We start from the raw sequence: 19,239 nt of genomic DNA on the forward strand, positions 1-19,239 counted from the left end.
TTTGAGTTTCAAATGTTGCTTGTGTTTTTACTCTGTCCATATTTCAGGCTTTTCGGATGTAGATCAGACGTACGCCCAGCGCACACAGCTCTTTGACACACTGGTAAATTTCTTCCCTGACAACATGACCCCGCCCAAGGGTAACCTCGTCGACCTCATTACCCTGTAGCCACGCCCACCGAGCTCTATACCTTCGCTCTTTATGCCTCTAAGACTCGTCCCTCTGAAAACAGAAGTTATTTTTCTACATCCACTTCAGAATCACCATGCCGACTGAATGTGGTTTCTTCACAAGCAGGAAGGGATTCTGAACTACCCTTGATGGTAATTTAACCAAAATAACAAAACTGGAACATATCTGCATTCTATAACACTTCATTTATTCACCCAAATCTGCAATCATAAAGTCTGTGAAGTGTCTGCAGCACTTGTGTACATTTATCTTTCCTCTTAGGAGGTGTCCGAGGAAGGTGAAATCCACAAATCCAAAACTCGCCTTGTTTTTTCCTCTTTTATTCCACTCAGACTCAGACTCCAGTTTCAGGTCCTGCTCAGCTTCCATCTTTATTTCAGTTTCTGAAGCTGTAATGCTCACTGTAGTAAAGGGTACCTTAGTGATGATGGCCACGGCCGTTATCTGGCCCTCTACATCTCACACACTTTGGTGATGGAAGCAGTCGGTTTATTGAATGTGGGCTTTGATTTGCACCATTTCATTACGCTTGGTAACGTTTTGCCAAATGAAGAGGAGTGTGATTACATGGCAAGTGTGCACTCTTTATTTCTAAGCTTACAGGATGGAAATCGTGTGAATGTGTCTTTGTTTTTTCTGAGAAATAGATTTAAATAATGGCCTCATTCTGAACCTGCTGCTTTGAAAGCAATAGGGCAACTTGGTTGCACAGAAATAATTAGTATTGAACGAATTCTAGTGATACAATTTGATCAGCTTGCTTCAGATGAAATTCTCTCCTCACTAATAATAAGTGATTATTTCCTTTTGCATTTCCTTTCCCTTTTGTGCCATAGCAGTATTGTGCGTCTTTATCTCTGACTGAAAGTAATTCATACAATTTATTTCTCGCCTAAGCTGTCTCAAGAACAATGCAGTAACCGTTCAAATTATTGGATTGGTGACAGCAAACTCCTGCAGTGTGAAATTGTCTACCTTTTCTGGTCCATCGCGAGTCGTGTGTGTTTTGAAGCTTGCACTTGTCCACCAGGTCTCGGGAATCAAGGTACTCGATACGGCGATGCCGTATGTGTGATGATTTTAGGGATCCTGTGGCGGCACTACTGAACACGCCAGAATATTACTAAGGTAGTCTTCCATATAATGTAGTGTGTAAATATAGCCATGTATAAATGTGTTTGTATATAAGATCTCCTATTTGAAGTATTACTTATGGCCTGATTTTGAAGCCCCACCCCCCAAACTCCTCCCGAAAGCATAATATATTGAGAGATCTTGTTGGCTTAATTGGTGTTAATAATTAGTTCCATGTTCAAATCAACTGGCTCATTGTCTCCTTGCACTTATTGGAGGTATATCATATTAGTAAAAGGTGTAAAATTGAAATACAAGTTTATCCCATGCAAAGCTGTTTGCACACTTCAGATTAATCAAGAAACACACCTTTAATATATGAATAGTGTATTCTTAGGGGCTCTTGCCTTAACCTGTTCTACCTAGCTGCCCATTTCTTCATTCCAGCACTCGCTTTTAGAGACCCCAGTGCAGAACAGTACATTTAAGCTTAATTACCATTGTCATGCTGTTTTTATAGTGTGTGTGTTGCATTTATTTTCCCATTCATAGCCTCCATTTTCCCAATTAAGTCCCCGATTGTGTGTTTCCTGGGCTTGAGTGCAGTTAGAGCTGCTGCATGAGTCATTTAGTAATTTTGAGTTTTGTGCCAGGAAGTAGGAAAAACATGGATTGTGAAAATGTAAAAGAGGAAAAACACAATGGGAGAACCTTTTATAAAGAATAAACTGAAAAAAAAACCCTTTTGGCTTTTTTATTATTATTTAATTTTATTTTTTATATCCCCTTTTTTTTCTTTCTTTCCCCTCCTGGAAAACATCTCACTTTTCCTCCTCTCTCTCATCTTCTGAGTGAGGATATTGGGATATGTGAACACTACACTGTGCAGACATGAATGTGTAGAAAATACTTTAAAACAAATGCATTGTATGTAATGTACATAATGAATAAAGATTGTATTTTGTTCAGGTTTTCTAAAAACTGTGTCTTTTTTGTATTAAACACTTTGATGAAGGGGATTTTTTTTTAAAATAATAACTTTATTCTCTATGAACATTTTTTTATTATTTAAAAATGAAATGGTAAAAAGACAATACAATGGCAGTGACAGTTTTTTTTTTTCCCCAGTGTATCAGACTCCTGTTTTTTTGCCTTCCCTAAAAGGCAAAGCTTCTAGCACACAATGTAAAATACATACAAAACAATATAATGGAAATTAAAGACAATAATCACATTAGACAGTTGGAGACTGTAAATATAAATATTTAAGTAGAAGTATGTGAGGGTGGAAAATAAAGGAATTGGAGTATTTATTTAAAACTGATGGGTGGGAGGATTTGATGTAACATTTAATACATGAATTAATTTGATGACATTAAATTAACGCCGACCTTCCAGTAAGTCAGCTTTATGTTGTGCTTATGAGACAGAAACTGAAGGGGGAACATTTCAAGTAAATAAACTGTACAACTATACATCTCTTGTCCTATTGAGTTGGACACTAAATCTAATATTTTGTGTTTAAGGAGGAAAAACTATTGCTAATCAGAAGTGCTTTGGTCATTATGACTTGGGTTCCTGTTTACACCTTCGTGTTGTGGCTTTTAAGCAAAACTCTGCCCTGAAGCACATTAAATATGTTCATACTGAAATGTAATTCTGAAAGGTGCTAATTTGTTGGTTGCTGCTATATTTTCATTATTCCCATGAGAAGTTAGCGCTCGTGTGCTGCTGGTGAGCTACGTGATGACGATGTGATGCGATAACGCCAACGGCATTCGCATGAAAGTAGAAGCTTTGGAAGCTGATCTGTCTGTGCAGAGTGTACAGATGAAGAGGTGAGCCAGCTGCATAGACTAAAGGGCTAAAGCGCTGCTGCATCACTCTCTTTAGATAGAGGTAAGTGGGCATTGTGGGTAATGTAGGAATCCGGTATCCCAAGTGAAAATTGCAGTCTAAAACCAGGATGAACATTTATCCATTAGTGTTTAATGATTGTAAAAATGAATACTCATAGTCAATAAAAACATGCTAACAACATATTCAAAACAAAACATTATTTACAGGTGCAGCAGTGTATATTTCACTTGAGTATTATAAGTGAAAAATAATTTTATCTGTGGGGGAAAACAATATGTAGGAAAATCGCAAATCTAAAAGAGAAATCTCGTGGATTTAACACACTGTTTGAAATGACACCAAAAACAGCATTGTGGGCCATAAACAGCCCAGGTTTATCTTGGATCTCCCATTAAGTTTCCTTTAGAGTTTTCTTAAATATTTCTCACTGTAGCTTGTGCCCTTTTAGCAATAATGAGGGTTTAATAGAAAATAAAAGGGAACCCTGAAGTCCATTTGCTATTTGGGCATTTGTAATCTTTACAGTCTGTCATGCAGATGGTATGGGTTTTGTACGATACATGACTGGAGAGCTGATGGGCTTGCGCACTTTACAGGTGTGTGTCCTCCTCATCAGGTATGTCGTCTTTGGCGAGGTTGTCAAAGGGCACAATCCAGCTGTCGTTAAAATCGCCGTTCAGTGCCAGCTTCTTCTCCTGCATCTCCGGCTGCACCTCCATCACCTCCAGCGTGGGGTTGTCGTGGTAGCCGTTCTCCACCGTCTGCATCTCTTCAGTCAGGTGTTGCTGTGGAGCAGTCATGGACATTGGTGATTAAAGGTGCAGTCAGTGATTTTTAGTAGAAGTTAAAGAGCTACTTTTGGAATCGTGTGTGTGTGTGTGTGTATATATATATATGTATGTGTGTGAGAGAAAGAGATGTAGATATGGATATAGATACATCTCTTCAATGGTCATCAAAAAAACACATGTAGACAAACATGGTCATGATAAAGTTCTTGTACATTTTTCAGTCTCTGAGTTTTGAATTCATACTTAATGAATTCAGTAGTCAGGCAGTGGTGGTTTAGCACTTAAGGCTCTGGGTTACTGATCAGAAGGTCAGGGGTTCAAGCCCCAGCTCTGCCAACCTGCCACTGTTGGGTCCTTGAGCAAGTCCCTTAACTCTCTCTGCTCCAGGGTTGCTGACCCTGTGCTCTGACCCCAGCTTCCTGACATGCTGGGGTATGCGAAGAAAGTAATTTCACTGTGCTGAAATGTATATGTGACTAATAAAGACTATTATAAGACCATTATCATGGTACTTTATCCACGATATTGATAGTTTTATTTGGATTCCATTCGTTTAGGGAATGGTCTTGTTAAAACATAGAACACATGGTTCATGGTAGTATGTTTTATACTTTTTAATTTTTTTTTATTTAAAGCAGTGTTTCATTTTGTCTTGGTTATGCTCTATAGTGGTAAGTTTCTACAGTTACATCCACTTTGAAAATAAATGAACCCCTAACCAGTCAACTTTTTAAAGTTGTGATGTTTTTATATCCACTCTGAAGCCAAATTCGGCCAGTTCTTCTCTCTGTGTTAGTGTGTTACCTGGTTCTTCCTGTAGGATATTCGATGGTAGCTGCAATACACTGCAAACGCAAGAAGGATGAGTGCCAGAGCACCACACGAAGCCAGAATGGCTATCAGTATCCTTTGGTTATCTTCAGACTACAGAGGAAAAAACAAACAGTGCTTTCAAACAAGGACTTGTTTCCCACTGATATTTACTCGTAATCTTGTGTCTTACCATGAAATCCATTGAACCATTAGTTTCCAATGATGGATCAACAACTAAACAGAAATTATGATACAGTATGTGAGGAATTGCACATTAGAGAAGGTGAATTTGGTATAAATGAGAAACTTGCAAGAAGTCATTATATCCTCACCGTTTATAACAACAGACTCGTACTTATAACCACCATCTGTCTTGTGTCCAGCCATGTTGCACTTAATCGTTGCATTGAATATCTCCATGAGCTTTGAACAAATTCTCTCATGGTAGTTCTGTGAATGTAATAAGTATATACAGGCAGCTCTAGAATTAATGGCACCCTTCAAGGGAATGGTCATACCTGGCTGATGTCCATAATGACTCCGTACATTCTTGCCAAATTATAAATTGCAGTGAGCCAATCAGTGAACTCTGTGGTTGAATCCAGAGCTCAGAGAAAAATAGACGTGTCCCGAGGATTTCATTCCAATCCAGCAGCAATCCAACGTCTGCTTAGTTGGAATGAAAACCTGCACCCACATCGGCCCTTTCAGGATAACACTGGACACCTCTGACTTAGGCTATAGGTTCTTGGCATTAAAATAAAACCAAACAGTGCCGGAACCAAACTAAAAAAATATTACTCATTGAATATACCATACATGTGCGTTTGCTTTATTTGCTGACTAATTGTGTTGTGGATGTATCTTGATGGAAAGATTAAAAGGTGAGTTTACCCCAGTGCTGTTGGCACCTACAGTCTTCTGCAGGAAAGAAAATTAATTTCACAATCAGTATGAAGCAATGAGGATCAAACCATTTTCAACAATGAATAGATTTCAAAATAAAAACAAAATACCTTACCTTGAATGTGTTTGGTGTTGTTGCTGTTGTTGGTTTTGATGGTGTTGCTATTGTTGATTTTGGTGTTGTTGCTTGTGGTGTTGCTTGTGGTGGTTTTGCTGTTGTTGCTGTTGGTTTTAATGGTGTTTCTGGTGGTGCTGCTGGTTTTGATGGTGTTTCTGTTGCTGGTTTTGATGGTGTTTCTGGTGTTGTTGCTGGTTTTGATGGTGTTTCTGGTGGTGCTGCTGGTTTTGATGGTGTTTCTGTTGCTGGTTTTGATGGTGTTTCTGGTGTTGTTGCTGGTTTTGATGGTGTTTCTGGTGTTGTTGCTGGTTTTGATGGTGTTTCTGGTGTTGTTTCTGGTGTTGTTGCTGTTGTTGGTTTTGATGGTGTTTCTGATGTTGTTGCTGGTTTTGATGGTGTTTCTGATGTCGTTGCTATTGTTGGTTTTGATGGTGTTTCTGGTGTTGCTGCTGTTGGTTTTGATGGTGTTTCTGGTGTTGTTGCTGTTGGGTTTGATGGTGTTTCTGGTGTTGTTGCTGTTGGTTTTGATGGTGTTTCTGGTGTTGTTGCTGTTGGTTTTGATGGTGTTTCTGGTGTTGCTGTTTGTGTTGGTGGTGGTGTTGATGTTGGTATTGTTACTTGAACTGGTGCTGAAGTTTGGGATGTTCCTGAATTATGGGGCTGGGAGGATCCTTCTCCATTTACAGTAGGTGTAGCTAAAAGAAGATAATTTAATAGACATACATTTTAGTCCACACTTAATAAACACCATTCACGAACAGTATTACCTTAAATCTTATTCAGAATTGAACTTAACTTTTTAAAAATATTTATTAGTGCAGTGAGATTCAAGATTACAGCACAAAGATCCAATGTTTTTAGATTACACACACACACACACATTTATTTTTGCGTTGTTTTTGAAGGTCCTGCTTCCACACAACAATTATTATTTCAAGAAATTGCTAACAACAAAACATTCACCTGCATAGATTTGTGAATAAAAAAAGTCACCTAAAGCCTACTCTAAAACTACTCCAGATATGAAGAACATCCTATTACAAAGTCTGGCCTTAAGACCTTTCATGATGTGGATGTTCCTCTTTCTATGTTCAATAAATATAACATTCGTAACCAAGCGAATCCCAAAAAACATAATATTATAGCAAGAAGCATTATGTAATCTGTGGTAACATCCATACAGAAGATTGTTTTAAAAACAATTTTTTAAACTATATATAATCATGAAGAGCTTTAGAAATGATTATTGAGCTGCTACCTGAAAAAAACAAACATGCGAGAAAATGTGTGTAATTAATGCAGTTGGAATACATCATAAAAATATTTATATCTATAACTGTCAATTTCTTTGTAGATATTATGTAAGTGTGAAAATTATACATCTGAAAATTTTGATAGCGCGATGACTAGCTTGCTAGCCCACAATGATTCGTACATTCCTGTTAAATGTGCTTCTGTTGACACTGGCGTCCCTTCTTCTTTTTTTCATCTTCATCTGACGAGCTTTCATATTTTAAGTCAAAAGTTATATTCAGGAAACATTTGTCATGTCCGCTGAAGTATTTTAGTAACTATTTCGAACTAGGAAGTGGAATTTTACGTGGCGAACACAGACGTGCGGAGAGATACACACAGTGGAATGCCCCCAGTGTGGTTATAATAAACATAAGCACTCCTGAAAGGCCACACGACCAATCAAATTAGTTGACTGGAATTAACTGTCGTATAAAACTGTATAAACTCTTTACCTGTTGTAGAATTTACCTGTTGTAGCGTTTGTAAAAAGTGTGTTAGGGGTTCCCTGAGATCCTGGAGCAGTGGTAATAGCGGTGCTCGGAGTTCCTGAAACAGGGGCAGTGGTACTGGGAATGAGAGTAATGGTGGCAGAGTTAGTACTGTCTCCAGCAACCGTCTCCATTTGGCTTTTTTCAACAGTACTTGTAATTGCTGTAGTCAATGGTGTGGTGATTCTAGTCACACTCGGCTGTGTGATGGGTTGGGAGGATGATTGTTGACTAGTGGTTGGTCCTGTAATGATTCTAACAGAATCTGTTTGGGATTTTGGTGTTTCAGATAGTGTAGATGATGATGGAATCTCTGATGGGTTCGTTACTGTTGGGCTGGTACTGTTGTTGGATTCAGCATATGCACCTTGGAGGTGAGAACCTATGGAAAACAAAGTATCATTAGTGCACACGTTAACATGTACAATAATATGACCTTAATATGAAAGACTCTCCTCAGATTGACTCTTGAGTTGAATTGCATGTCGTATGTCAAATCTTTTTGCCCAAAATCATGGCATACCATGAAACATTGAGTTGTACAAATGACTGAAACCTCAAAATAAGAAAACAAGGTGAAAGCTCTGTCAGTGTATGTCGGTGATGCAAGTTTACTAATTATTGCTTCTTAATCCTCTTTAACTTGACCCTGGATCTTCGCTAATAATGTTAATATTTCTTATTAAGTGTGACGCTTGGTATGATTAGCATTTCTGTAAGGAGTCTCCAGTGTTGGCGCTTTGTAGCTGTCGGGGATAATGCGATAATTTCCCGGAATGCTTTGTGGTTTCAGTAAGATGACGAGCTGTATTCTTTGGTGATGGAACGACTGTTTATAGCTACTATAACGTAAGTGTTAAGATGAACAAACCCTTTTTTTTTTTTCAGGTTCCACAACATTAAATGATGCAACTATAAATGGATAAAACATAAAATGTAATTCTTAAATAAATATAAAAAAAAAATTGCATTGCCAAATTACAATGGGAGAATAAAAGAAAGAATAAAACACTCTAGTATGTTCCGTTACTTGAAAATAATCAACTTTGGGGTGGAAATGACTGCATCATTGCTGCCTGTACTTGATTATTTATCTATAACAGCACACTTGTCATGTTTGGTTCCCCAGTTAATTTCTTATAGCTGAACTTGGCTTGAGGGGAATCTAAAGTTGGCTAAAGTTATGCTGCGTGACTCGAATATTTTGGGTTTAGTGATGTACACTTAATGTCATTTTATGTAGCTGTAGTTGTAATTATATTATAATTAGTAAACAACGTATAGAATTTTAGTCAATTGTAATCACACTTTATTTACATGGCAATTATATCATGCTTTCCAGAGCTGACTGAAATTAGATGCCAGTGTGTTTGATATTTTGTAAGAATGCCAGTAGCTTTTAAGATAAATATAGGTGCTTGGGGTCATAGTAACTAAAATGTGAGTTTTCTTTTTTCCATATTTACACGCTGTCTTTATACACATGAAACTTCCTGTTTTGGTTTCTTTTATTTGTTTTCCACTATTGCACCTATTTTTTAAATATAAAAAAAAAATGCACAGTATGTGGGTCAGAATGTGCTGTACTCTCCACCCATTAGGTTTGTGAAGAAAATAATCATCAACAACAGCTTCACATCATCCAGGCCTTTTTTGTATCAGAAGAAGCATTGTTGGTGTATCGTTAGCTTTGGGACTTCAATGGTGTTCATAATCCTTGACCCATAATGTCTTTTCTATTTTGTTTAGCAGCTGTGCTTTATTGGGAGTCGTCTCTATTTATAGTTCACAGGGCGGAGTGTGTGAAACAATAAGCTAGGAAGTAACACACCTACTCTTACTGGAGAGGACTGAACAATGGTGTGCAGCCTCAAGAGACTGAGAAGAATGCCATTTCCTTATCTTATACACACATAACACGTGCATGCATCTACTAGGCTTTGTGTGTATAGTACACAGCACAGGAAATGATTTTGCAATTTTTTTTTAAAAAACTGTTTTATTTTTTATTTTATTAAAAACCATTATTCCAAGTTTAATGAGTTTCCAGGGACCGAACCTTTTTGAGGCCTGGCATTACTATTGTTTTGCAGTGATGTCAGGGCTGCCATCAACTGTGGGTTTGTGTATATATGGAGAAAGGCTTGTGTCAGGCTTGTAAAACAAATTATGTTGCGATATGTGCAGCTGGAACACTAAGTTGGATTTCTTCTTCACTGTGGAAATCATATCTCATTGTGGATTTAGACCTGTCATGATTAAGACGTTTTGGCTGATGTCAGTTGTGCTTACCAGTTTCATGATCCTTTCGTTTGACTTTCTGCCATTTTCATCATACAAGCATGACCATATATGGGATAAAAGACACTAGGATGTGTCTTAGGAAAAAAATAATCAATAACAAAGCCTGGTGACATGAAGTGGAGGACCATCACTACCCCATCCATCCATCCATCCATCTTCTACCGCTTACTCCTTTTCAGGGTCACGGGGAACCTGGAGCCTATCCCAGGGAGCATCGGGCACAAGGCGGGGTACACCCTGGACAGGGTGCCAGTCCGTCGTAGGGCACAATCACATACACACTCCCATTCATACACTATAGACACTTTGAACATGCCAATCAGCCTACCATGCATGTCTTTGGACTGGGGGAGGAAACCGGAGTACCCGGAGGAAACCCCCGCAGCACGGGGAGAACATGCAAACTCCACACACACAGGGCCGTGGGAATCGAACCCCGGACCCTGGCGGTCATCACTACCCCAAAGTTGATTATTTTCCAATTATAGCATGTCACCAAGTGTTTTGTTCCTCTTATACAACAGCAGTTTTCCAATTTGTGTTTATTAAACATTGACATACGTAAAACCCTGAAAAGGAGTAAGCGGTTGAAGATGGATGGATTTATTTATTTATTTATTTATAATTAGGTTTAATGTTCTGGAATGTTGTGCACTTCTGCAAATCACAGGTTTATTATTAATACACTATCATTTCAGCTCATTCACAGGAACTGCTATGGCATATTCGCTACATGATATAACTCTAATAATAAAGGCGTTAAAGACGTTTTTTTGTTATTTATCCAAACAAACAAACAAACCATAATAATCATTGATATAATCTGATAAAAATATAAAATACAATACGTCATTCTTCAATTATATAAAAAAAAAACCCTGTAATTGTAAATAGTAATTTCCTGTGGTATAAGAAGAGTAAAACACTTCAGGTTGTGTTGTTACAGGAAAATGAATAACATTGGGATGGTAACAGTAACTCCCGTGGCTGATTATTTCTGATAACAGCATGTCCTGTTATGGTTAATAAGCAGCAAAATAAACTCAAGACATATTAGGACTGTTTTCTTCCTCACCAATGTTGCATCAACACAACCTGATTTAACTTCCTATGAAGTGTTTCATGGGTTCTTTGGATGGTAACTGGCTGTAGATTTAGAGGGAAATCCTCATTTATAGTGTTCTACATACAGTGGAACTTAGTTGTATTTATTTAATCATTGCTTACATTTGCAATTAATAAATGCATGTCATTACTGTACATACTATATATCCTATATATCCTATATATACACACTATAGGAATATTGCTACTCTTAAAAATGTCCTTTTTTGTCCTCTGTGTTTTAAACTTTATATATGAAGTTTATATACATCCAGTCAACTGTATATTTATTTATTTATTTATTTATATGGTTTGAGAGATCTGTAATGGTATTGTGTACCTGTGCTATTCTCCCACACCTCCTACATCCCAAGTTAAAGAGAAACCAGTGTCTTTTGAAGAGTAATATTAATAAAAATGTAAATGCTTATTTATTTGAAGCTTTTAATACGTTCATACAAAGACTGAACACTTCCCCAAGACAGGATATTTAACACACTACAAATGACTCCACTCAGCAGGCCTGACTACTGGATCGGGGTTAAGTGTGACAGCTTGTCTTTACTCTCATGTCTCTCGCACATCTCTCGTTGGTTTCTGTTCATGTCTTCATCGTTAACCCTGATTAACCTTACTATCATTAGCTACAAGCCTGCTGATTGTGTGCCTATCAGCAGAAACACCGTGTAGACAACACTTCCAGGGTCTTCCTGTCCCATAATAATCCCACCTGAGCCTCCTCAGTGACACTTTTTTATTTCCACCTGCTCGCTCGCTCTCTCTCTCTCTCTCTCTCTCTCTCTCTCTCTCTCTCTCTCTCTCTCACTGCCTGTCTCTGCTACACGGACACTTGCAGGTCATCTTTCTCACTGATAGCTGGTGCTCAGTCCTCTGGAACAGCCCCACCCCAGTGACTGAAATCTGCAGATATGAAAGACAGGAAACAGATGCACTGACCTTCCTTTTATTTTTACTCTTAAGTGCTTTGCCGCGTTTCCTGAATCTACAAACTTCCACACAGCCAATAGTGGAAAGACTCTCTTTAACTGCTATGGCTTTGCCACAACTAGGACTGAGAAATATAACAATATAATATTTACATTTTTTATGTTTAACAGTTTTTATATTGACATTATTAAAAATATAATTCCCCTTTTTTTGGTGTTAATTTTTTTTTTTGGTAGACACCCTCCTTTTCGGTCTTAAATCATTTATTTTGTAGATATTAAATAAAATATTAAATATTAGAAATATTTTTCATGTTTTTTTTTCTTCTTTTAGCTTTAGCAGATAATTAAATATCTTGTTAGATATTCAAATTTGAATAAAATTTTTGTAGATATAAATAACGTTTAGATATTTAACATGTAAACTAGTTTTGCAGACGGGTTTTCAGTGTGAAATTGTTATATTACCATATATATTATTGTAGATATTACCATTTTTAGATATTATAGATATTACAAATCTTCCTTTTTGCTCTTAAATAATTTACTTTTGTAGATATTAAATAAAAGTGTCATCAAACACATTTTTTTTGATGCAACTGCTGTTTTATTGGCAGGTTTATTTTTATATATATATATATATATATATATATATATATATATATATATATATATATATATATATATATATATATATATATATATATATATATATATATCTTAAAGCTCAACTCAAATCTCAGTTCGAATCCCAGGGATTTTTATTAAATTATTTATCAATGTGTTTTTTTGTTTTTAATATATAATTTTTAATATATAAAAATATTTGTTTTTAATATATAATATTTTTGAATATTTGATATATATATAAAGCAAAGCTTCATATTGTAGAACATCTTTCTTGTGATACAATATTTTTGTATCCACCCTTAGCCACAAAGGATGTGCATTTGGGCAGAATGTCAGAGTTAACTGAAAGAGTTGTAACCTTTCTACGGAGCCCCTGAAATGACCTGTGCAAAAAAATGTAAAAATTCACAGAGACTTTGTCTGTGAGAACCTCTGATTTTTTCTCTCAGGGTCTTCCTGCCTGCTGTTGACCTCTGATGAAACTGGATGTGTATTTCCTGTCTTTAGTTAACCCATCATCTGTCAAAGCCTTATTACTATTATATCATTATATTATTCATAAGTATTCATGTGGCATGATGGTGCAGTGTGTATAGTGTTGCTTCCTCACAGCTCCAGGGTCCCTGATTTGATCCTGAGCTTGGGTTACTGTCTGGGTGAATTATTTCTTAGTTAATTATCTTAAAATAAGAATGGAATATTTGATAGATTAAGTGCATGTGCTACAAAATGGCCACACATCTGGATAAAGAGTCATGTAGTTAAGTTCAGTTTGAATGCTCTCGTGTTAAACGTACAGGGCTTTGTTAAAACCGTTCAAAAGATAACGACAGTCGGATGTAGGGTGGAGACCCGCTGAATAGTTCATGTTCCTGTTGCTGGTGCGGTTGTAAAAACAACAAAGCCATAACACACACACACCCACATACATGGACACAGATAATAGGGTTTTCATTTCAGGGTAACACGACATGATTATTAATCAGTTATATGATGTATTTTTTACTATAGAAACGCTTACTGCTTTTCACACTCCTGAACATTGTTATTTTCTGTGTGAATGTGTGACTTTTAATATTCCTAAATTTACTCAGTTCAAACACGCTTTCGAAGTCTTTTGCCTACATCATCCTTGTGTTTTCTTAATACAGGAGAAGAACTTGCCTTGTGGTTCTGTCCATTTTTATGTAAAGCCAAGGGAGCACAAGTGGCCGTGCTCTCTGAGTGGGAGGGATGGTATACTCTCTCTCCCCTGTCAATCACAGTGACACTAACCAGTTGTGGGAGTCTGTGAGCTCGTGCAGTATAATGGCAATGATGCTATTTTACCCCCAAGAGCTTCATGGCATTATGCATCAAGCTCCTTTTAGTAAGCTGGAGAAAGGCATCAGACTGTATGATTTGTCATATACATAAACTTCTATGAAGGTAAGAAAATACCTATTAATGGAAGCGTACACAGACGAGACGAGATTTGTGTTCTTTCACAATGGAAATACAGTGACCTCTACTAATATTGGCATCCTTGGTAAATATCAGCAAACAAGGTTGTGAAAATCTGTCTTTATTGTTTAACCTTTTGATATTTTGTTTAAAAAAAGGGAGTCATATGGAAAAGTATCTCATGCTCACGGTTAAATATGGTGGTGGATCTTTAATGTTTTGGGACTGTTTTCCTGCCAGAGGACCTGGACATTTTATGATACATGGCATCATGGACTCTTTCAAATATCAACAGATATTAAATGAAAACCTGACTGCCTCTACCAGAAAGCTTAAAATAGGCCGTGGTTGGATCTTCCAGCAGGACAATGATCCAAAACATACATCAAAATCAACACAGAAACACATAGCACATCCTAGTATTTAGCCTTTAGGCATCTTTTCTTAGTGTCTGTGTATGTACCTGTCAGTGTGTACGTGCCTTATCGATTGTGAACAACCGCTACAGGCATCAATGTCAGCCACAACATGCGCCTTCACCCTACACACCTTACAGCTTGTAACTTGCACTCAAAATCTTATCTCCAGATTACACTTTTTTTCCTTGTGTTGTCTCACTCTAGCCTCCCTGCTGTGATCTGGGGTCCTCATTCGCCCATCCACCTCCCGAACAGCCCTCCCTTCCCCATCCTTCTTCCAGCAATGGTGTCCTATTCAAGCTAATTGAAGAGGCCTGTAGGGAGGGAGCTCCTTTATGAGGCTGAGTCACAGCTCAGCTCTTTCACTGAAGGGAGGAGGAACAGGAGAAGACGCTCGTGAATGTATAGATGTTTGGCAGGAATAATGGGTTGGAAGGAGGGTGCAAAGAAGGTTATAGCAAGGCTGGACGGGGTCACCGGGTGTTTGTATGCTTTTCTTGGAACACATTCCTCACCACACACACACAAACACATCCCTAAAGCTAAGCCCCATCATTAAAGAATGTTAATGGAAGTTCAGAGGGAGACACTTTATCTTTATTATCAGAAATTCAACAGCAATTGTTTTTTCAACCAGGTTTGTTGTTATTTAATCAGAGGTGTTAAAGGAATACGCCAGTGTTTTTCAACATAATCTCTATCTACTGCTTGACGAGAATGCAGTTGTTGAATTCCATTAATAAATATTTTAAATATGATAATATGTGAAATTGCCATATAAATCAATGCTTTTTAACAATCTAAATCGGAAGTGTGCCTTGAATGACATTTTTTGGGATTATGATCACATGAATTCAAAATGATAACCATTTCATACTTACAATAAAGGTCTTAGGATAAGACAGTCATACAATAAACTTCTGTTAATTAGAATTTCCAAAGGATTTTGTTGATTATCCACAGATCCAACAAATACTTTGATAAGATATCAGTACCATCAAATCCTTCCCTCTGAACAAGTAGTCCCCTTTCTGGAACCACAAATTACACACATTTAGAGCTTACTTTACAAATACCCTTGAATAAAGAATTGTTTGAAAAAGGTTTTTTGTTCTTTTCTGAATTCTTGCCTGTGATCATATACTTTTGATACTAGAAATTAGGTTAAAAATGTTGGAGTATTCCTTTAAAAAAAAAAAATTAGTAGTGCATACATCACCAATATAATGCAATTTAACAACTCTGGTATGATGCTAAGCTGCAGAATGGGGGGGGGGTACGGCTTCAATTCTCTCTTTCTTTCTTTCTTTCAATATTTCTTCAGCTATTTATGAGTCTTTTTTCTTGTACCTCTAGTTGCAGGAGTTGGGAATTAGGTAGTGCCAGACTCTGGAGTGATTAATAATAAGTACGTCTGAGGAGGAGAAGAGAGGATGACACTGGCTTCACCGCAGGAATTTCTCGAAAGATAAGTGATTTCAGCACTACACGTACATACTCCCTCGTCTTTCTTTTACTCTACATGCTCCGTGATGTAGTCAGTAGTAGAAAACACATCTTAAACACTACAGCGTGTCCTGAAGTGTTTTATTCCTCTTATACAACAGCAATTTGCCCATTAAAATTGTTCATTTATTAATAAACAACACATAATACTTGTTATAGTTACATTTAACATTGTGGAAGGTCCACAAGACAAATTAGTTCCTGTTATCAGTTACCATCTATGTTATAAACATTTATTCCATCACCACCTTCTCTTTATTTCTCTTCAGCGAAACTACGACCTATTACTGAGAAACTTACTGATATAAAACCCTGACACTGGAGACTCCTTCCGTAAGCAACCTCTTTTCTTTTGTCTCAGTGAGAGAGACGTGACCTTCAGCTCAGTGCCTGCATCAGTGATGCTGGACTATTCAGTCCAGACACAGAAGTAGGAAAGCAGAATATAGCATGATGCCACACCTTCAGTGAAAAAGGGGATGCTGACAGACAGCTTTCCCATCTATTGTTCTATATTTTCACAAGGTTTTGTGCCAGACGGTCCTGCCAAGGGGCTTCCGTAACAAACCTTTGTCACTAGAACTGTTTGTATTTTATTTAACCCCGTGAGAACATTGAGATATAGAGCCCTAGTTTCCAGTTAGCTCGTGTATATCCTTTTAGCAAATTTCCTGGACTGATTCTGATTTTCCAATTCTCAACAAAATCCAAGAAAGATAACACAAGCAAGACAGATTTATTGGTAAAGTCCACTCTGATCTAGAAATGTATGATGCCACACAGTTCTAACCCTGCCTCAGGTTTGTTTTAAACTGAAATAGATCAAATCAGTCCATTAGGAAGTGATCGTGACTGTACTCTAATCCCTGAGAAGGCTACCCCATGTGACCTTTATATAGTGTTCAACTTTGTAGGTGCCAGAAATGAACTCTCATTCAGACATGAACTCTTTTTCATTAATATACGCGTAATTCTGCTGCTGTTACCACTTCTAACACTTAAGTAAGGAATAAAATACTTTGCAGAATGGGGGTTATAGGAAAATAATCAATGACTGGTTTGTGTGATTCAATTATTACATACTTTTATTAATTTAAGAATGAAACGTCATACTTTTTGAACATTTATAGTTACATTTAATGTCGCTGAACATCTGCATGACAAGTTACTTCAACACTTACATTACAGAAGCTATAAACAGTCAGTCGTTCCCTCACTGGTAAATAAGACATAAAATATACAGCACAAACTCTTCTGTCCTGAGGACATTCCCATGATTAAAAAAAACCTTACACTGACACTGGAGACTCCTTCCATACACTTCCATTAAATAAACAGCTCCTTACAGACATCACCATCTCAACGGTTAGATATTTTTCTTTGTTAAATAGCAACACACTTTGAATCCGTTGACTTACTTAAATCTTGACTTCCTTTAAGTCTTCTCTTAAAACTTATTTTTATTCTTTGTCTTATGATGTGAGGTTATGTGATGTTTTTTTTTAACAGCGTTTTGGATCAAGTACTGTTGTCTTTAAACATGCTTTATAAATAAAATTTGACTTGACTTGACTTCCTGATGTGGAGTGTCGGGCATGCAGGTAAAAGCACAGCCAAGAATCTCAGAAGTGTAGGAAAAATTTGTAGGAGAATTTTTTTTTCTCTCGTTTTTGTCTCGTTTCCTCTTAAGCACGTTCATTTATAGTGTGATGCAGATTACTGTACAAACGAGGTTACGGCTCTTACAAATAGACATCGCACTGACAAAGGTGAGATTTGAACAGAGAACTGCCATTATGTATTGGCTCACACAAATTTAATTTGAACAGGACCCACAATGCCAAGCAAACATAAACACCCGGCCTCAACATTTTTGATGACTTTAAGAAGTGGCAGGTGCAGCTAATGTAATTAACAATAACAGCACTCCTCCGTCATCTCTCCACACTCAGCTCTAAGACTGTTATCTTCTGTTTGGGCAAACAATGTGCCCCCCCCCCCCCCCCCCCCCCAAAAAAAAAAATAAAAAAAAATCCGATAATGTTTTGCAGATGTTGCGCTTCCCAGATTGCCTTATATGCAGGTTCTATAAATGCTCCTATCGCAATTTCAAGGCTTTACACAATTATTTTTGAGCCAAATCAAACATCTCACTAGTGGAACGTCATCCTTTACTTGCCTGACTAGTTAAATAACTATCTTTAATTAAATCATTTTATGTTTCTTTAAATAAAAAAAATAAAAAAATAAAAAAAAATAAGATGTAATTTTCCTGCTTTTTATTACACCTGTCTTATTTGGATACACATATCTATGTATATAATAGTGTTAGTCTGCCATTTAAAAAAAAGTGAGTAGTAAAGTAAATGACCATCTGTTTTAAATCATCTGCTAAGCCAACATTACTGAAAACTCAAACAAACCAGAAATAAATAGCCAAATAACCTCTGTTAAGCTTTAAAAAAATGAGAATCCATGAGAAAACATTTACATTTTGCAGACTATTTTTAAAGCATATAGGCTGTACATCTGATTAAAACACAGTAATGACTCTACAGTGGATCAGGAAGGTGCATTTGTAGTTCACAAGCTTTATTTCTGATTATGTTAGACACATTTCTTTGAAAGTTCTCTGTTCATCTCCCTCTATTTCAGTATTCTGTATTGCGTCATTAGGTATTTATTCAGGAATTAAAAAACTGACTCACCTAACACAAGGATAGTCCACAGGATCTGCATCTTGGTGCACATGTTGCTTCTGTTGTGGTGTTTGTTGATGATCAGAGAGGTTGTGTGTTAAAAAAAAAAGAAAAAAAAAAGGAAAAAAAAGAAAAGTTGATGATGAGGCTGGAGGTGACACCCCCGCCTTGTGCGCCTTTTCTGCACTTCACAACTTCTGAGAGTTGAGCCCAAAGCCAGAGCTCTTTTGTTTGTGGCTGCTTCTGTGTGTGTGTGTGTGTGTGTGTGTGTGTGCGCGCGAGTCCCTCCTGAGCAGGGGGATTTGAGTCCGGAGTGTTTGTGGGTTTCCCTGGCTGCGCGCTGGCTGATGATGCTATTCAGAGCGCGTGAGCAGTTCTCAGAGCTACAGAGAAACTTTCCCTTTGTGTATGTTGTGCAGTCTGGACTATCCTTACGTATGCAGGGGGGACGGACACACACACACACACACACACGCACACACACGGCACTGCCCACGTCCGAAAGCTGTCACTAGCACACTTATTACTATGCAGAACTCCGGACAGACAGAATAGCTTTTCAGTAGACTCCACTAGTCAGACTGAGGGCACTGAATGATATGCACACTGAATCAGTGAACTCTGCACTCTGTGCATCACAACTAACTA

The 19,239-nt window shown here is 37.3% G+C and overlaps 2 protein-coding genes across 3 annotated transcripts in view; one reads left to right on the forward strand and one right to left on the reverse strand.

The window, feature by feature from the left end:
• The window catches only part of mkln1 (muskelin 1, intracellular mediator containing kelch motifs), a 39,633-nt gene extending 37,385 nt beyond the window's left edge, over nucleotides 1–2,248 (forward strand). The window contains exon 18 of the mRNA XM_017494175.3: nucleotides 48–2,248. Within this exon, the coding sequence (XP_017349664.1) occupies nucleotides 48–169 (122 nt within the window). The 3' untranslated portion in view covers nucleotides 170–2,248. The remainder of the gene's footprint in view (nucleotides 1–47) is intronic.
• podxl (podocalyxin-like) lies at nucleotides 1,428–19,010 on the reverse strand. 2 transcript variants are annotated; one of them, XM_017494176.3, is made up of 8 exons: nucleotides 18,601–19,010; nucleotides 7,520–7,921; nucleotides 5,753–6,450; nucleotides 5,626–5,652; nucleotides 5,064–5,181; nucleotides 4,922–4,965; nucleotides 4,723–4,842; nucleotides 1,428–3,912 (listed from the first exon to the last, which is right to left on the reverse strand). In XM_017494176.3, exons 1-8 carry the CDS (start codon nucleotides 18,641–18,643, stop codon nucleotides 3,718–3,720), a joined length of 1,647 nt encoding a protein of 548 aa, XP_017349665.2. In that variant the 5' UTR covers nucleotides 18,644–19,010; the 3' UTR covers nucleotides 1,428–3,717. The 2 variants fall into 2 exon arrangements, with proteins under 2 accessions (XP_017349665.2, XP_017349666.2); XM_017494177.3 differs by lacking the exons at nucleotides 4,922–4,965; nucleotides 5,064–5,181.
• Between the last annotated feature and the right edge of the window lie 229 nt (nucleotides 19,011–19,239).

This window comes from Ictalurus punctatus, chromosome 19 (genome assembly GCF_001660625.3).
Source record: "Ictalurus punctatus breed USDA103 chromosome 19, Coco_2.0, whole genome shotgun sequence".
In the NCBI taxonomy this organism is placed as follows: domain Eukaryota; kingdom Metazoa; phylum Chordata; class Actinopteri; order Siluriformes; family Ictaluridae; genus Ictalurus; species Ictalurus punctatus.

Coding starts and splice junctions, on each gene's coding strand:
- podxl (XM_017494176.3), bottom strand. CDS start 18,643: ATGTGCACCAAGATGCAGATCCTGTGGACTATCCTTGTGTTAG. Junction 4,966..5,063: donor CGAGTCTGTTGTTATAAACG/GTGAGGATATAA, acceptor ATTTCTGTTTAG/TTGTTGATCCATCATTGGAA. Junction 3,913..4,722: donor TATCCTACAGGAAGAACCAG/GTAACACACTAA, acceptor ACTGCTCCACAG/CAACACCTGACTGAAGAGAT.